The 20145-nt window shown below is 35.5% G+C and overlaps 3 protein-coding genes across 3 annotated transcripts; 2 read left to right on the top strand and 1 right to left on the bottom strand.

Annotated features, from left to right (window-relative positions):
- Nucleotides 1-182: 182 nt before the first annotated feature.
- Nucleotides 183-4147, top strand: LOC126583060 (double-stranded RNA-binding protein 4-like). Its single transcript, XM_050247358.1, has 5 exons — nt 183-532; nt 1694-1965; nt 2197-2407; nt 2527-3058; nt 3953-4147. The coding sequence occupies exons 1-5, from the start codon at nt 337-339 to the stop codon at nt 4008-4010; spliced, it is 1269 nt and encodes a 422-aa protein (XP_050103315.1). The 5' UTR covers nt 183-336; the 3' UTR covers nt 4011-4147.
- A 1184-nt stretch (nt 4148-5331) lies between these two features.
- Nucleotides 5332-7458, bottom strand: LOC126583181 (benzyl alcohol O-benzoyltransferase-like). The gene is made up of 2 exons (XM_050247491.1): nt 6966-7458; nt 5332-6389 (listed from the first exon to the last, which is right to left on the bottom strand). Exons 1-2 carry the CDS (start codon nt 7413-7415, stop codon nt 5457-5459), a joined length of 1383 nt encoding a protein of 460 aa, XP_050103448.1. The 5' UTR covers nt 7416-7458; the 3' UTR covers nt 5332-5456.
- A 9021-nt stretch (nt 7459-16479) lies between these two features.
- LOC126583410 (putative transcription factor bHLH086) lies at nt 16480-18193 on the top strand. The gene is made up of 5 exons (XM_050247750.1): nt 16480-17065; nt 17338-17445; nt 17540-17605; nt 17712-17777; nt 17879-18193. Exons 1-5 carry the CDS (start codon nt 16580-16582, stop codon nt 18002-18004), a joined length of 852 nt encoding a protein of 283 aa, XP_050103707.1. The 5' UTR covers nt 16480-16579; the 3' UTR covers nt 18005-18193.
- Nucleotides 18194-20145: the final 1952 nt, after the last annotated feature.

Below are 20145 nucleotides of genomic sequence, written 5' to 3'. Positions count from 1 at the left end.
CTATTTAACCATAAATTATATGTAAAGTGGGCCAATAGATGAGCTAATAAGGATTCCAAAATCTAAATTGAATGATCCAAATTGATGAGTCCGGTAGATTAAAAACTTGAGATACGGAGAGAATCTCAATCCACAAAATTGTACTATATCAAGTTTTTAATTTTTCACGCATCACTCTTCACTCATGACTCGTCACATCCATTAAACCAGACCTGGATATAACAACTTTCCCAACCAACCTCCACAGAAATAAATAAAGAGCCGCACAACCAACAAACCTGAATAAACGCTTCAGAAACCCTAGAAGCTACCTGGATTTCTCTTAGATCTGTGGAAATGGAGGCTTCCGATTCCAATCTCTCTCAGCTCCAATTGCAGCTCTCGAACCAACCTCCGCCACAAAATCCGACACCGGTTCATCACCAATTTCTCAACCCAGCTCCGGTCCAGGACCAAGTTCCGGCTCAGAATCCGGCTTCCTCTGCTTCTCCATCAGCTTCTTCTGCTTCTGCATCAGCTTCCTCTTCTAAGAGTAACTCCTACCTCTTGCATTTTCATCTTTCTACTACTTTATCTCTGTCTGTTCCACCTGAAAATAATAGAAATTATTATTATTATTATTATTATCATTATTATTTTTCAGTTGAAAGAACGAAATGCCAAAAAGCATTCACATGATTTCGTGCTGTTCGTTGGTTTTTAGTAATTTTGTGCTGCTGTTTTTATGTCTGGTTTAGGAGAACAAACTACATTTGTTATTCACTGAGGAAAATTGTGTTTTCAATTTCATATACCTCGAGCCTTTCGTTCTGTATCTGTTCGCGGCGATATGGCTGCACCGTGTGGAGGGAGTTATTAATTAATCATGAGACGAGATGTTGGCATCGGGTTTGATTGAGATGTGTTTTACTAGAGATGAGGCAAAAACTATCTTGAGCATGCCGTTACATTGCTTGGGGTGTGCGGGTAAAGTGTTCTGGCATTATACTAAGCACGAGCTCTTAACTGTCAAGTCTGGGTGTAAGGTGGCGCAAGAGTTGGAGCGTTATGGTGAGCTTGGAAGGAATCTAGTAGAAAGGGTGAAAAGAATAAGTTGTGGCCGATGATCTTGAAATTGGAGAGGCCTAATAAGCTTGGACATTTTGTATGGAGATGCTGTAACAATTTTCTAGCTGTTAAAACTAATCTTCGAAGGAGAGGAGTATGGCTTGCAACTGAATTATGCTTTGATGATAACTATGGCTTGCAACTGAATTATGCTTTGATGATAACTAAGAACTTAATTTATCTTTATAATACATGTGATTTTCCTGATCGATTGAATTGGAAGTATGCTTTGATGCAATTTGGAGGAGATAAGCGAAATCAAGGGTGGTTTGATTGAATGCATAATCTGTAATTAGGGTTTAGTGACTCGTAGGATTGCAATTTTGAAGATCTTTCGATAAAAAATTACTAGGAAATTTAGGGTTTTAACATGCACAACAACATTGTTGAAATCGCTCAAAGAATGAAAAAAATAAATATGAAGCCTTGTTTCAAGTAATTATTGTTATGATATCACTTCTTTTATATTGCCTTTGAACGTGCATAAGGAAAATTCTTTAAATTTCACATGCTGAAATTGTTTTCTGTTAACTTACTTGCAAAAGATTGGATCTTTGGAAGTTCTTATACATTTGAGTTCGTGTAGGCCTACCAGATCACTTGACGCACAAAAATCGACTGCAAGAATATGCCCAGGGAGCAGGCCTCCCGCTTCCGGTTTATCAGACTGTCAATGAAGGAAATCGACATGCACCATCAACTTTTAGGTCGTCTGTGTTGGTGGATGGAGTTTGCTATGCTTCATCCAACACATTTGCTAGTCGAAAAGCTGCTGAGCAAGATGCTGCTAGACTAGCCATGATCAGTATAACAGAGAAGATAAAGGATGAAGTTCCTACTATTCCTCCTGTTCACGAGGTTTGGTTTTCTATGCTCAATGTTTCAGTTTGGGTACAAAATTTTTGTTTTAACATACTCTGAATTGTTCAAAAACTTGTTTTGTCAAATTAGCTTGCAACTCTTTTTTGGGGCATCATCACTATCTAAATGAAACTTATGCTTACTTGTTTACACTTTGCGTTTACCAATGCAATATATAAAAGAATGGAAGATATTAAATTTTACTACATTCCTCTGGTTATTTTCCAGGATCTGGTGTTTTGCAAGAGTATCCTGAATGAATATAATATGAAAAGGAAAATAGAACCACCTACTTACCAGACTTTTCAGGGAAATGCGAAGGTTCCTTTTTTTGTATCTTCTTTGGTTGTCAACGGTGTGTCCTATACTGGGGATGTTGGAAAAAGCAAGAAAGAGGCTGAACAGTTAGCAGCTCGTGTTGTTATTCAATCACTTCTAGGTACTGTTTTTTATATTTAATTTTACATGTGTTTCCAGAGAAACTAAAATTACATGTTGTGAGTTAATGTGATACATGCACTTATTTTCTTGTGGCTGACTAATTGAAGATAAATTCAGGTGATTCTGAATCAGCACCCATTATGTCCGAGATCCTTAGATCTAAATACAAACTTGCACATAAGAGCAAGGAGCCAGACTCTTCACATGCCAGTCTTGCAACTTCAGCAGTAAACACAGGACAAGGTTATGTGATCTCAACTGACACTCCAGTAGTCGTTGCACCTGAGGCATCTTTGGGAATGCATCCGCCACGCCATGAATTTATCAAACGGAAGCAAGAGGAACCAGCTTCTCAAGCACCCCCCCAGCTTCCCATAGCTTTTGTTCCTCCAGCTTGTAAGCAGCCCCTAGTTGTTGTTTCAACTTCCTTGGCCACAACCCCAACTTCCTTGGCCCCTGCCTCAACTTCCTTGGCCCCTGCCTCAGCTTCCTTGGCCCCTGCCTCAGCTTCCTTGGCCCCTGCCTCAACTTCCTTGACTCCTGCTCCCACTTCCTTGGGCCCTGCTCCAACTTTTTGGGCTGTTCTTCCAGCTTCCAAAAAGCGGCGGAAGAACAAGAAGTCTGAAACAAACTTGCAGAATGATAATCAGTAAGTTATAGCTTATTGTTATTATTTTTTATTTCCCATTTCTTTTATGTATTTTGACTTGTGCTTTCATTCACTATAAAGATTTAATTACATTTTTTATTTCTCATGAAGACTGAAGAAACTTCCTATTGGTTGAATACATGGATGCATATGTTGCTTTCCAATTTGAAGAATTTTGTGTATCATGTAATGTTTTCCTTTGCTTTGGTTTCCCACGGTACCATGTTTACCCGTCCCCACCTTCCTTCCCTCCCGAACCCATAATTGCTCAGCAATTTCCCTTTTCTACAAATGCAGAATGAGTTGGTAAAATTTTCTAGAAACGAAAATCTGGTGTCATAACTTATCAGGAGAGTAACTTAAAAAACAGAGCTTGTGTTTTGCTTTATTTGCCTTGCTGAGTATTCATAAGCTAATATGCCTGCTGGATTGTTTTGTTGTTTGGAGAAGGTATTATGCCTTCACATTTTCTTAAACTTTGGTGTGTGCCTACGGAAAATTAATCAACCAAAAGATGTACATGATTGAGCAGGGATAAATTCTTTCAAATCTTGTTCCGTTCTTGGATTCTTATAGAGGGCAGGCAGTAGCAATGGGTTTCCTTTAGTATAACAATCATCTACAAAAATGTTCTCAATCTTCAACTTGATTTCAAATAGAAAATAAAAACTTGTTTATGATGGTGTAGTATATCTTCTCGGTTTCCAGGTGAGGGGAGGGTAAATATATGTGTACTATGAATTCCTTTGAAGTTATGTTTGAATTTCATTTTAAAATACTTCAATCCAACTTCAAACCGTCGTCGTTGCATCAACTCTTGCTGAAGCTCCGTGTTTAATTGTTCCATGGTAATCTGTATTCGCTAGCTTAATAAGTGCATCCTGAAAATTGCAGGTTGCCAGCTGGTACCTTGAACTTGAATCAACCAGCATCTTGTGCAGCTTCGCAGTGAATACCATAACCGCACGGTATCTATTGCAAGGTGTAGGTCAAGCTCTTATGTATTTAGATTATGTTGTACGTTTAGATTGCATCTGTAAGATAAGACATCGCGGTTGCTTGCTTGGAAATCGGAAATGTTTTGACTCAGATTTATGTTTCACTTCTGCTTTGTATGATAGAAAATTTGCCCTACATTTTTATCGACGTCTGACTTTTTTTGCTTTGATTGGAATTGACTTTTGATCCAAAATTTGCTAAAGGACAAAATACCAATTGCAAAGTTTTGTTTGGCAATATGGCCACCAAAAGCAAAAAGTAGTTCCCTTATTGATAAAAAGCTTTTAGTAACGGGAAGTGTTTTCCGCACTCATTTGTTGCGTATGCACGCTTTCTTTGTTTCAAGGTTTTGGATTGCATGAATCAAAGGAAGCAAACATTCAAAGGTGGGGATGATGGTTATAAATAAGGGAACTTTAACGAAAAGCTCCCGGTACTGTTCACTTTAACGAAAAACCACATTTTTACACTAAAAAGTCAATCTTGGTACTATTCACTTTATCCTTTATTTTGTCCTTATCATTAAAACTCAAAGTTTCCAAATCCTTTTCATTAGTTTTCCTTATAAATAATGTTCTCGTTGAGAGTTGAACTCAAGACCTTCGCTTGCTAAGCAGGCGCTCCATCCGAGCTATAGGAGCCCATTGGCTAGTTGTAAACAGTAACTTTTGCGCTTCATTTTCCTTCAAATTCATTTTCATATCATGTCCTTGGTCCATTGGCTAGATGTGAGTAGGGGTGTTTATCAGAAGGATAGGATCACTATTTTTAAATTCAAAATTTTCGATATGTTTGGAAATTTTAAAATTGGAGTAATCTCAGAGATTTCGAAATATATTTCGAACATTCATATATTTTATGATTTTTTGAATATTCTATAATTTTTTTGTACAGCAATTTATTGTTTTTTTTTTTAATATTCAATTAATTTTGTAGTATGGTAGAATGCTTACCCTATTTAATATAAGTGTATGTTTAATATAAAAACAATGAACAAAATGTAACTAAACTAACAATAAAATACAAATTTTGATTATAAAGTACGTATTTTGAGTAGATAACTATAAAAAAAGAATCTCAAAAAAAAAAAAACACTAAAAAATTAGAATATTTTCTGAAGTTTTTTATCGGAATAAGTTGGGAACACTTCAATTTTTTTTGAATCGGAGTTGGGAATTATCGGAATCTTTAATTATATTACAATTTTCATCTCAATATATTCGGATTCAGAAATTGTGTAGTCCTAAACATGAGCATAATCACATTGGGCTGAATAATAAATCAAGCGGAATATTGTTATTTCGAAAAATCAAGCTACATCAAGTATCAAGTGTAGTTTTTGGAACTTGATCTTGTATTTCAGAGATGAGGATAATAATATGGGAATCTAATTTGTCCCCTACAATGTAGAAATGTGTATGGCAGAAGAAATACCCCTGTCAATCTCTTTCCTTACCTCTTCATGGAACTTGTCCAATGACTCCACAGGTAGTGAAACCAGAACCAACACTCCTTCAACACCCTCTTCATTTTTGTGCGCAATAACTGAAGTCACCATTCCAGGTACAACCCCAGTTCCAGCTCTTGCTGGTCCACCATACACACCTTTCCCCCAACCAAAATCCATATCAACAAACCGCAATCGGGTCATGTCCGAAACCACAAACGTCCCTTCCGAACAAAACCCTCTACGCCCATTCATCTCAATGAAATCCAAAACCGAAGCTCTATACTCCTCCCCAACGACGCTCTTCTTCGCTTGTGAGATCAAGTTTGAAGCATAATATAACGGACTGTTGACTAGTTCGGCTGCCTTTGCAATTGCGCATGGGAACACGACAGCGCATCCGTAATAGCCATTGGGAAGGGATGGCTTGGATCGAAAACGGGTATCAATAGGGAAGAGAAGCCTTGTAGTGGATTGAGGGCTCATTAGGGTTCGAGTCCTCACCCTCCATAAACACCCCGCGATTGCATCAAAGGAGGGACATCTGGGACTAATTTGGTTTTTGAGAGATGATATGTCAGCCTGAGAGAGGAACAGTGATGTTTGAGCAAGAGATTTGAAGTCGCTTTCTGCGTAAGAAATGGTAGGATCATGATTAGTACTACTAGTTATGTCATACTCATGGTGGGGGTAGGAGATGGTGGGAGGTGACCTGGGGTTGAGAGTTTCTCTTCCCCAAGATGGTAACGACGATGGAGCAGTTCGAGTTGGATTCAAGCAGAATTCTGAAACGGCTGTCATGAAGAGGTAAGCGCCATAGGCATCACAGATGCAGTGGTTGAATGTGTATGCTAACACAAACCCTCCGCATGCAAGCCTTGTGACCTGCCAAGTGACATGAAATTTACACATCAATGGAGGGAAGAAAAATTATGTGCACATCCCTTTTCTTTTAACAAAAAAGGATTTTCAATAGAGCAAAAACAAACAAGACAAACTAATTAACTTTTCTAGTTCGTATAGATATACAATCCAAAAGTTGTGGAGCCAACTCCACCCGTTCCCCTTAGGCAAGGGGGTTGGGGGTGGCTAGGCAGGAAAGAGTCCAATGTATACGTCCAACCCTTCCCTCATAGTGTATCGGTAAGCATACATATATATAATCAGTAAATATGTGAATCACATCTCTAATAGATATGAAACCCATTTATATACGTGAGGGGTGAGCCTCACGTTTCTTCAAAGTTTGAAACAGATGAACTATTATATATATGCATGACCGCGTGATAGTACTAAGTAGTAGAACATTCCAGTTAAAATACAACGTGTATGAACAATGTGTGTTTTCATTTTGACCTTTCTATCGTCGATTGACGAAAATCGAAAGGGAAAGACATTCACGACATGGAGCTATTTCATGACGAGGATTATGTAATAACTTAAATAGTCATCGTCACAAACCTGCATGCGAAGCAAAGGTGAATCAGTGATGAGGACGCTACCCCATAAATCATCCACAAGAAAACATTCCCATTGTGGAAATGGTGGCTTCGGTCCACCTTCAACTTGATGCAGTTGTGCTAGTTTGATATTGGCATCGCCTTCACGAAACACCACTCCCTCACCACAACAGTCCACAACAAGCTTACCCTTAGCGGCACACCGGAGCCTCCCGGCCACCGGATAGTAGTAAACGAGGGCCTTGGCCAAGGCCTGTTTGATCATCACAACTGGATCTTTGGATGACGAGGCTAAGCTTGGGGGATAGAAATGGACGAATGGTATGTGGTTTCTTAGGCCTTTTTGGTCATCAATGTTGGATAAATATTTGAATTCTCTAGGGGTTGGTTTTTGAGGTTGAATTAGCTCTGGTTTGCTGACTTGCACATTGAACTTCAACATTGGTGCCATTTGTAAATTTATAGTGTGATGGATAGATGACAGAGAGAGTGGGTTTTGGATTGGAGGTAATGAGGTGGTGTACCCTAGCTCTGTCCTTATATATATAGTGGAGATTTATAAGTGTAGCCTTCATGCAAATATTCATTTCAAACGGTCAGCTCTTTTTTGTTAACTTCGAGTGAATAAAGGGAACCAGGAAAAAAGCGTTTCATTGCTTTGCATGCCCATACTTTGAACCAGAAAAAAAGTGATTCCGATACAACATATACTAAAATCTGGTCGCATTTTAGTATATAGTATCCGAATCACTTCGTAAGATTTTAGAACATATACTAAAAAATGTACTCTACGACCCAACTGTTTATTTTTTAGGTTTCTCTTTAAATATCATCTCGACAAAAAATCATCATAATCCAAAATCATATGACTGCTGGATTAAATGGTTGGGATTTTATTGTTTCTTATTCTTTCATTTCTTCACTAGAAATGAATGTCTTGATAGTTCTGGATTGAAATATTGATGGTTCCGTTAACATTGTGTTCCTGATCCTCATATATATAATGTTTTAGGTTTTGTAATATAGAATGACGTTATACATAGGGTGATGACATCAAATTTCTTGGGTTTTTCAAATGTTTTTTATCTTTCCAATTTCTTGTATAGCATGACCTCTATCATAAATGATACAATGTTAACGGAAGTTTTCCTCATTTCTCAGAAGATTGTTTGTCGTAAGAAGTTCTTGTGGATGCAAGGCTGCAACTCCTTTTATCCGAACTAACCTAATCCATCTCTTTTCTGTTCTTTTGGGGTGAGAGGGATGGGCGTGGATTCAAGCAACTAGCTTAATAAAACAGAATAAAGATAAAATCAGACTATTGCGTGGAAGTTTTAAATTATTCTTTACTTCTGGTGAGGTCAAGAAACTCCCTAGCTGCTGGCTAGCTAGTTTCTTTGTTTTGTGAAATCAGAAATAACCGTTTAAATGATCAAGGATAGATGTACAAGAAAGGTTTTGTTAAACAAAACTTTTTTTTGTCGAGTGTTCTACGCAAATTCTGGTAGTGGGTATACGACCAAGAATTTATCACGTGATGAAAACTGAAATATCATATATAATCTTTACACAAGTCTACCGATAGAATGTATAAGAATGTACCTTTTAAAAGATAATTCCAAGAGGAAAAACTAGCAATACCAAATACTCTTAGAACTTAATGGAAGGATAAACTTCCATCTATGTGGAGAATTTGCATATCTCATATTTTACGAATAAGGTATCTACTCTGTAGAAAATTAATAATAAAAACTGTTTAATTTCTTAATCTTTATTTGAAGATTCTTTTTAAAAAAAAATCATTCGAACTGGAAATTGTTTATACCCAAATGAATTTGCTGCTGAACAAACGAAAGCTAGTTAACACTAATTACACAACAGCTAAAAATCAACTCGGTATGGGTTTCTTTTCCCTCTTGATTGAATGACTTAGTACTAGATGAAAGACTTGATTGATCAGAAGAACCAAAACATTATTGTTATTTGGAACTGGTATAGGAGGAGACACTGATGAAACAAGTAAGGAAGAACCAATATGTGGATTTTTGGACACTAATTTACGGTTTCGAGTATTTTGGGTTGCATGAGTTTGGTTTAGGATTATGCTTTAATTTGGTGAAGTGAGCAATACTTAGAGCACTTCTAGTGTAGGAAGGCCCCCCCAAGGCAACTGCCAATTGAATCCCCTCCAATGACTAGTAAATGCCCTTAATAAACAATAATTGCTTTTTGCATCTTCATCCCTGAACTGAATAGTTATGACAATAGACAATAAAATATTAGTATTTTTTATTTTATAAAATAATAAAAAATAATTTTATTTGTAATTTCGGATAGGATTTTTAATCCATCTCGTTGTGCCACATGTCATTATCTGAAAGGATAATTTTTTGTGATAGATTTCGATAGACTTCGCTAAATTTACATAAACACACCAAATTAAAAAAAGGGATAATTTGATTGTGGTCCATAATCCTTAACATTCTTTGATTAAAACCTTAATAGTATTCAAAGTTTGATCAAGGCCCTTGACTTTGTACACCTCATTATATTACTATTAATATTTATATTCTTATAGTTTTGCAATTAATTGTTTGATATTTTATGAGATTTATAATCCTATAAATTTAAAATCCTTCATTATAATACTATTAGAAACGGTTATAATAAAAAAAATTCAAACATTTTAATTGAATAAATGGATAAAAACTATGTAAAAATAAGAAATAATAAATGGCAAAAGAATGTATCCATAGTGTTAAAAAAATTGGTACATTTTACAAAAAAATTGGTACATTTCACATATAACAAAGTGGTACATCAATAAAGAAGAATGGGTACATCATAAATAAATTAGGGTACAAATAAAAGATTAAAAATTATGAGTACAAATGAATTTTTAAAAATATAGGTGCTAAAAGAAATTAATAAATGGGTACAAAATAAAACTAAAAAGAAAATACTACAAATTAAAAAAAAAATGTTGCAAATTAAAAGTGGGTACAAACTAAAAATATAAATATATGGTACAAAGTTTAGGCATAAAACATAAATATACCATATGTAATTTTTCTATCATTGATTAAATATACAATGTCACGTGATGGTATACACATGGGTACAAACACAAATAAAACTTTAAAAAATATGGGCACAAAAAGAAACTAATATATGGGTACAAATTAAAAATGAAAAGAAAATTGGTACAAATTAAAAAAATATTTGCAAATTAAAAATTGGTACAAACTAAAAATAAAAATATATGATAAAAAATTTAGCCATAAATATAAATATACTAATTGTAACATTTTTAACACTAAAGGAATATATTTAAAAATAAAAATATTTTATTATTCAAATAATTAATGATGTTATTAATACCAAGGACCTTGATCAAAAATTGAAAATGAATAGGATTTTAATCAATGGAGTAACAAAAAGAAGGATGTGAACCTAATTTTCCCTTAAAAAAAAACACACTAAATGAACTTAAGTTTTTTGAGCTTGTTTCAATTCCCACTAGTGCTCTATCAAGTCAATTTGTCGGGCTTTGTAATAGTATGAGGATTGAAGTGAAGTATATCGTTGAATGAGCCTTTCATTGTAACATCCATCCCTTTCTAATGGCTCGTGTTGCACGGGTTCTTCGGTGGTGTCATGAGCACAATATATTTGTGTTTTGGAATTGTTCATCGTGTCTGGTTCATATTCATCAATGACATCATAATCATACTCATCTTCCACAATTATGTTGTGAAGAATGATACACGTCATCATGATGGATTGTAGTGACTCTAAATCAAACAATCTGGCAGCACCCCTGACAATCACCCAATGAGCTTGGAGGATATCAAAACAATGCTCCACATCCTTCCTACACCCCTCTTGACAGCTTGCAAAGTGTTTTTCCTTTTCACTTGCAGGACGTGGCACTGTTTTGACAAATGATGTCCACCGTGGGTAAATGTCGTCTGCTAGGTAGTATGCTCCGTGGTACTTATGTCCATTGACCTAATACGTGACTTTTGGTGCTTTTCCTTGCAGGATATCGTTGAACATTGGGGATTGGGCAAGGTCATTGAGGTCATTTTTAGCTCCCGGAACACCGAAAAAAGCTTGCCAAATCCATGTATCAAATGATGTCACCGCCTCCAAAATGATACTTTTTGCTCCTTTTTTGTCCCCATAAGTTCCTTGCCATGCACTTGGACAGTTTTTCTAGGTCCAGTGCATACAGTCGATGCTTCCAATCATGTCAGGAAAACCTCGCATCTCACCCTTCTTCAAAAGCCTTTGCAAGTCCATTGTCATAGGTCTCCAAAGGTACTCTTTGGTGTAGATAGATTCGATTGCGGAACAAAACCTCATCAAGGACTCAAGAATGGTTAATTTACCCATCCTCAATATCTCATCCACTTGGATTACAGATGCTCCATATGCAAGCATCCGCAAGGCAGCAATAATTTTTTGCTCAGGAAGGAGACCCATGACACCAAAGGCATCTTTCTTTTGCACAAAGTAAGAATCATGGTTGCAAACAGCAATCATGATTTTGTTGAACAAATGTCGTTCCATTCTAAAACGACGTCTAAAGTATGTATCAGGGAATGCACTGTTACGGACAAAATAACCGTCCAAGAGATCTTACCTCGTCGTTGCCTGCTTCTATCAATGTTTGCGGAACGGCTGGGCCTAAAGATCTCAGCCACATCTTGGATGACTCGATGGGAATGTGAGGCTCTTTGGCTTCTTGCTTCGTCATCTCTCCTTCTACGCTCCTCATCCTCATCCTCTTCTATTTCATTTTCGCCCCCTAGAGATTGAACATTTCTTCCCCTTGCTTAAACAATTATTTCTCTTGCTCATCGATTTCCCACAACATCCTTGGAGAAGACATTGTAAGAAGGAAGCATATACTATGAATAAGGATAGATATTTTGATTTTGGTGTGTGATTTCTTAGAATGGATGGTGAGTTATAAGGAGGAATAATAAAGGATGGAAACAAAAGTATATAGAAACTTTGAGAGAAAGATTGGAATATGGTTGAAAGTATTTGAGAAAATATGAAATTGTGGTGTAAGGTGGAAGATAATGATAAGGTATTTATAGAAAAATAAAATCTTTTTTTTTTTAATTTTTTCAGATTTTTATTAATTTTTTACATTTTTTATTAAATTTTTATTAACTTAATTAATTTTTACCGTTGGATTAAAGAAAATTTGAAATCCAACCCTTTAGATTGTGCCACGTGGCACAACGGTAACAAATCAAATTTTTTTTCCTTTTTTCTTTATTTAAATTTTTTTTAAAGGCGAATAACGTGGACCGTTGATCTGGAATCCAATAGCTGAGATTGTGCCACGTCATCCAACCGTTGGGGGAGGTTTGAATTTTTTTTTTACCGTTGGAAATCCAATGGTCCAAAAAAATCCGTTGAAATCCAACGGCCTTGAGGGTGCCACGTGGCATCCAAAATAGTAACATATCCGAATTCAAACCGCGGGCCCCACCGACTGAAGTCTAGTTTGTGACGCACCCCCACGAGACGCTTGACGCAAATTTTTTTATAACATGGCTGATGTCATCCTAATGTTAGCCTTGCATCAGAGAGCCCTCAAGCACTCAGGCCTTGGACTTGTGCATCCCTTCTCACACGGACCCTTCCTTAGCACAATCGCCCACGTGGGCTGGAGCAAGGAAGGGAAGGGATTAGGTTAAAGAGGTCCCCTGTCCACTGGAGTTGCTATTACACTTATGTGGTTTTGTTCCTCCTTAAGTTTTACTTTTGAGATTATTACTTTTATATGTAATATTTTTTACTTGTCAACGTCTTTAATGTACCGTTAAAATTTATCTAATGAATATTATTTCCTATCAACCTATATAATAGAGATAATATAAGATAGAGGGGACAAATTCAATCTTTAACCTAGAACTGAGACCAGCTCTGACATGTGCTAAACATATAATTAAAGAATGACTAGAAACTTAAAACTGCCAGATGGAATCAATAAATAGTCTTCTTAGAGGTTATGGAATTAGGATTATGAACCATCAAGGACTTAAGGGAAAGGGCATTAAAATAAGGCTTATTTTTCTAGTACTCTTCACTAAATTTCACTTTAGTCTCTACGTACTCTATATTGACTCACTTTATCACTTACACACTCTCTCTATATTCCACTTTACTACCTAGACTCTATGTTGTCTCACTTTAACACCTGCACTCTTTTTCAATGTCTCACTTTACCCTCTTTCATCAAATAAGTGAAAAAGAGCCGTTAATTGTGCCAACATAGCATGGACAATGTAGTCTTTTCAACTATATTAGTAAGACCCATGAATGCAAAGATGTGGAAGAAAACTCAACCCAAGGTTTGGTTTCTCAATGTTAAGAAAATTAAAGAAGAGGATAGCAATAGATGCAGAGATTCTCCCTAATAATTGTTGCAAAAACATCCAAAAACATTGAAATTGATTCGTGAATGTTGAAATTCAACTTTCTCTTCTTATATTTTTCTCTTAGTCTACAAAAATGAAACCCTAGCATGAGCTTAATCCACCTCCATTAACCATGGGTTCCACTAACATCTCACATACCGCACAACCAACGTAGTTGAAAAGATTAAATTGTCCTTGTCACCTCAATGTAATTAACGACTCTCTTAACTTATTTGACGAAATAGAGTAAAGTAAAACATTGAGGAAGAAAAAGTTAAAGTGAGATAATATAGTATAGAGGGTAAAGTGGGACACTAAAAAACAGTGCAAGTGGTAAAGAAAGATAACATAACATATAAAGGTACATGTGTCGTAACTGAAAATAAGCCTCAATATAGATCTTAATTATTGGATATATAGAGAGAGATATGATCTGTTGTGTAATAAATAGATGTTGATTCGGACCAAAAAGAAAGTGAGAGGTTCAAGGTAAGGAACAAAACAATCTCCTTGAGACAAGGAATTTTCTCTTCTTCCGATGCCAGCTTAGGGTTTCCCTTTTCCTCCCCCTATTGTCTTTGTCAAAGACACAACATATGCATGTGGACCATGATCTTCAATGGGTTTATAAAACATATATATACAAAAGGATGCCAACTTTGTTTGACAGGCAGCCAAATGTTCAGCGCATGTAAATATTCTTTACATGTTATTTGACTTGAGGGAATGCTTAGTTTAATTTAGTCTCAACTTGTATCAAGATGTGGGATACAGGCTTTCAGTTGGGCAGTTCACTTACAACTAAAACATGTCATTGATGAAAAAGACTCAAAGACATGACGAATTCACTCTCTTATACAAAACGTTTGACATTGTAGGGAAACCAATATGCATTAGTGATTTTGCTATCTCAGATCATAAAGGAATGAAAATATAGTGTATCTTCTGGTTACCACATCTCAACATATCCAAACATCGAAATTGTTGAAGAATGCAATTTTTTTAACAAAAACTTGATAAAATAAATTACAACTAATTATATTAAACAATCTCATTTATGTGAAGGTGTTTTGGATCTGGTGGCTCTCCCTTAGTGTAGCGGTTCTAATGTTGAGCTTAGGTTGGGATTTGTTTTGCTGCTGCGAGTTTGAAACTTTTGCGTTGCGAAGCCTTGGTCAACACTTTGTTAATTTCTCCACTGCAGCTGCCTTGGTGGCTGCTGGCAAGGCGTTCATGGCGGTGGCAACAACATTCTGCCGCCATTGTAAGATAGGAATTAGGGTTATGCTTACTGTCTTTTTTTTATGGGAGACTTTAGATGCGGTCCCTAGTTATGAACAATCTTTGACTGAAACCTTGTTGTTTTTCAAATTTTGATCCAAGTCCCTAAAATTAATTGATAATTTATTTCTATGTACGTTACTATATTTTTTAAATTAAAAATTAAAATTTATAGTTGTTTATAGTAATGAGATTTTAAATAAAAAACCATAATTTGTGGGATTAAAAATATTAAAATATAAATATACTATTGTGTGTGTGTGTGTGTGTAAACATGGGTACATTCATAAAAAATAACCAAAAAATTATTGTATCAAAACATGGGTACATTCTTCAAAATGGGTACATTTAGCAAAAATAAAAATGGGTACAAATAAATAAAAAAATATGGGTACAATACAAATAAAACTTTAAAAAATATGGGCACAAAAAGAAATTAATATATGGGTACAAAATAAAATTGAAAGGAAAATTGGTACAAATTAAAAAAGGGTTGCAAATTAAAAATGGGTACAAACTAAAAATAAAAATATATGATAAAAAATTTAGCCATAAATATAAATATACTAATTGTAACATTTTTAATATTAAATGAATATATTTAGAAATAAAAAATATTTTATTATTGAAATAATTAATGATATTATTAATACAAAGGACCTTGATCAAAAATTGAAAAGTAATAAGGTTTTAATCAATAGAGTAGTAAAAATAAGGATGAAAACCTAATTACTCCTTTTTTTATCTACTGGGTCTGTTTGGCCTTCCCAAGTTGTTATCTATTTATTTGGTTGGTTGGCTTTACCCAACTTACTAAATTGGAAAAATATTAGTGTGACTAGTGGTGGGGCGCTAACCCTACTTTGAAAAATTGACTGACAATTTGGCTTTAGGCGTACCGAAGGGTTTAAAGTTGAACTTGAGCTTCGTAATGGAGAAGAAAAACTAAAAACCAGATAATACCCTAATGTAAATGGCCATGCAATAACTGTATCCAATTCATATTTATATAACGAATGCATTATTATGTATAGAAATAGAAATAGAAATAGAATGTAAAAAATAGTATTAAAACAAATAAAATACAGCCGGAATCCACGTGCCGATGGGAGAGAAGGGGAAAGCTGGTAGGAAGCTACGTTAAAGTGGTCCAGGTTCCGGAGGAACGGTGATATATGAATTCTCAATTCTGGGAGGAATCTCAGCGACGTGGGATGGCGAAAGATCCGGCGACCCTTCTGCTGCATGCTTTTCCTCGGAGAAAAATTATCTTCTTCTAATCTTCTCCCTATCTAATTCCTCACTTCTGCCAGCTAACAATCCCAGTACAAAAATATTAATTAATTATTATTTACAGCAATATTAGTTTTTGTTTTTTTTTTATCTTTATAGAACGATATTCTACTCTAACGAGAGAAGGATATTCTACTCCAAGGGAGTGATTTAAGTTAGGCAGTATAATGAATCAAGCACATAACTAAGTATCGAACACAACACAAATATAATACGTCATTGTTATCTGTAAGACGAGAACTTGTGACCTTTCACCTATGATCAAAGATGAACACCGTAAAAACATCTCAATCTCCACAATATTAGTTAATTTATACACTTTTCTTGTTCCCATGAGCAATGTAATTAATTAGACTTTGCTAGCTAGCTACTTCCAGTGTCACACATTTTAATTATTTATTTAATTAATGATAATTCAATCAGACCCATAACCAATGATATATATATTACCTTTTAGTTTGAATCCCTACAAATAGGGTTTCCACTCTTCGTGTCATTCTGCATATGCGTGCCTAGCTAGCTAACTACTTGATCAGCTAGTTTAGTAGTTTACTTTAGCCTCATTCTACTCTCTCTCTCTCTCTCTCTCTCTCTAGAAATGGCACTAGCCAAGGACATTAGAATATCTACTCCTCATGACTCATGCACTCATGAGTCCCTTCAAGTTTCAGATCTTTCTGATGGATTTGTGTTTAGAGCCACATCTAATTACCAACCTGATCATCTCATTAACTTCAAAAGTGGGTACTACAACAGTGGTGAATCTTTGCTTAGTTTTGATAAAAACAAGCAGAGTTCTCAAAGCATTTACTTGAATGGTAGTACCAGCAAAGACGACTGCGATAGTGATTTGTATCATGGTAGTTATAGCCAGTGGAATCAGATGGCTGGCATCGGTGACCCACGTCTTTCGGGCGATTTTAGTTGTTTACAGACGGCTAGCAATTACAGCAGCTCCATCCCCAATACCTCAAAAGAAGATCATGGCGATCATGAGGCTTATGCATGGTTACACTCTGAAGCATCTGATAGCTTCCAGGAACCGGACGAGCAAAAAGCGGGGTTTCACAAGCGTCCCATTACGGTTAGCTCCCCTTTTTCTTCTCTTAATTTGTTCCGAAAATTAACTTGGTTAGTCGTGCGATACGAATTCTTATTGAACAATTTAGCATATGTTATGTTGGATAAATGTCTATCTCGACTATTTAATATATCAAGTTGATTGTTGCTAAAATGTGCCGTCTAGATTAACAGTAGATTTTTGCTAAAACGGAAGCTAACATTGTCATGTAACTTGTATAGTTTCAATTGTGCACCACACATAATGGCCTTGATATAGAAGAAATTTGTTGACAGGGAGAGAGCATGCAACCTTCAAAGAAGCAATGCACTGGTTCAACTAAGAAGCCCAAACCCAAGTCATCAACAAGTCCCTCTAAGGACCCCCAAAGTATTGCAGCCAAGGTTTGTTTGTGTTGTAGTTTTGATTCGTTGAGTGCAACTTAAGCAAACTATATGAAATGGAATTTATAATGATAAAAGAATATCTGTCTTTCAGAATCGAAGAGAGCGGATTAGCGAGCGGCTTAAGATACTGCAAGAACTGGTGCCCAATGGCTGCAAGGTAGATTAATTTCTTAACTAGCTTATGTATTTTTCTTCAACATATGAAATAATGTCTTGTAAAGTTGGGGTTTTCAAGTTTATATTATATTTTTGTATATTTGCAGGTTGATTTGGTCACCATGTTAGAGAAAGCGATCAATTATGTTAAATTTCTTCAACTACAAGTCAAGGTGTGACATCAAATATATAATTTCCTTGTAAATTAATGTTTCTATTGCATGCCTTCAAATATATACTACAGCGCTTATATGTGTGAGATATGATGATTTAGGTGTTGGCGACCGATGAATTTTGGCCCGTTCAAGGTGGGAAAGCTCCTGATATTTCTCAAGTGAAAGAAGCCATTGAGGCCATCCTCTCATCATCTCAGAGAGACACAAGCTCAAGCTCAAAGTAATTATTGAGTGGTACTTCAAATAGCTAGAAAAATATGTAACAATAAAAACAAGAACAACCATATATGTAGGCAAAGAAAAAGCTGTCTTACAGGGAAGTTGGCAATGAATTAACAATTACAATTTGTATTTTTCCTTTAATTATGAAAATGTTGTGATCTAATTAATTATGCATCTTGATCTATAAGTAACTGCATTAGTGCCATTCATAGAGAATCCATTTGTTTTGTCCCTGATCCATATTTTAGAAAAGAGACATGGTCAACTACCGATATACTTTTTCTTTTTCTTTTTTTTTTAAAGGTGACAACTGTTGGCAAGTCACGGTTATCCACTCATTTCAGGCCCGAAGAGGTTATGGAAAATTTCATCATGCATGTGGCCACAGTCAAGTAGAGGGAACAAATACTGATATACGTTAGATCTATATAATCTAACGAAACAATATTGGGCTACTTAATGTTAGGAAGTGCATGCTAGATTAGCCAACTAGTCCAAGAATTTCAGTTTACTTGAAATATGGTCCATGGACTGATCATTTCTAAAGAGTGGAGGAATTAGTTAAATAACCTTGAAAGTCATACTGTTAGATTGAGCCTAAGTTTATGAGGCCCAAAAAATATGTCTAATAATAAGAGGCCCCAAATGATCTACAATTTTTGCTTTTTTTATTGGTCATTTTCCAAAACTTGAATTTATACACTTGCCAAATCTAACATTCTATTTGACCCAAAAAAATATCTAATATTCTATTTGAACTCATATTGATTTGGATTTCACATATATGTATTTAAACTTCGTAGATTTACAACCGAACTAATTGGATAACGTATTTCGATGTAAGAATTTCTATTAACCAAGTTACTGAATATCGTACGGTTTTTTTTTTCATCTTAATGAATAAGTTAATAACGTACATTTCGTTACTAAAAAAATAAAATAAACTAATGTCTCTCTTCTTCCTTTTTTTTTTTTTTTATCTAGATGTGGGTTTTCTGGACACTACAATCTAGATTTGTTGATCAAAAGATTCAAATGGTTAGGATCAAAATACTATTATGTTTCTCAAAGTAAACTATCACATACCTAAATTTGCCTAACCATAAGGAAAAGATGCCAAAATGGAAAAGTCACCAAACATCGAGATGAACTCTGAATTAAATCCTAAAGATGTCGTGTCATTGGATGAGTCCAATTTAGATTTTTACTTTTGTTATTCAACTAACTAGAAACATGGACCACCATCTTTTGATAAAAGTTAGTCTTAGTTTTAACTATTTGGAACATGATTAGGATAGACATTTAGTGTGCCAGATAGCCCAGTACACTAATGGTTTGTTTACTAAGCCGTAATCAGAATGACTCGTTTACTAAGCCGTAATTAGAATGAGATGATTGAATTGATGAAGAGGAAATTAAATGGAATAAGAATCAAATTCCTATTAAAACTGTTTACTAAGATTTTCTGAAATCATAGTAGAAATAATATTGAACTGTATAAGTTGTTTACTGATTCACATAAATCGGAATAAAAATCAATATGATTACTAAAATTGAGTCGGCGGATGAGTTGAAGTGAGTTGGTGGTCTTGTGGGTGTTATCGTCAAGGTGTAAGGGTGGTGTCATGGTAATGGTCAAGGTGTAAGGTGTAAGGGTGGATAGGTTGTCGCAGGAGGCAGTTCTGGTGACCCATTGGAGTTGGGTCGGGGAAATTGGGGATTGGTTTGCGGGTGGGATTGGGAATGGGTGTGGAAGTGGAAGTGGAAGCCGCGGAGGAAGAGGAGATGAAAGTGTGTTTGGGAAGGGGTTTGGGGAAGGATTGTTTGAGGATAAAGAATGAGTGGGATAGGAGAAGGAGGTGTTTAGGGCAGAGGGAAGGGAGAGGGAAGGTTCTGCTGGGCAGGGGTTGGTGGTGTTTGGTTAGTGCCAAGGGCAATCTTGAAATTTAAAAAATATGCGAACGTATAATGGGGAGGAAAACTTCATCCTGATTTCCCTAATAACCTAGAATTCAAATACCACCGAATTGTAGGGGAAGACAATTATTCCAAATTTGCGTGAATGAATTTTTAATTTTCTCAATATCTCAAAATTCATTTTTGCTTTTTGATTTTGATTACCCTTACATAAACGTGTCACAAG

Source organism: Malus sylvestris, chromosome 9, assembly GCF_916048215.2.
Source record: "Malus sylvestris chromosome 9, drMalSylv7.2, whole genome shotgun sequence".
NCBI classification, from domain to species: domain Eukaryota; kingdom Viridiplantae; phylum Streptophyta; class Magnoliopsida; order Rosales; family Rosaceae; genus Malus; species Malus sylvestris.
The sequence above is the reverse complement of the archived record's forward strand: the minus strand, read 5'-3'. Positions and strand labels throughout refer to the sequence as shown.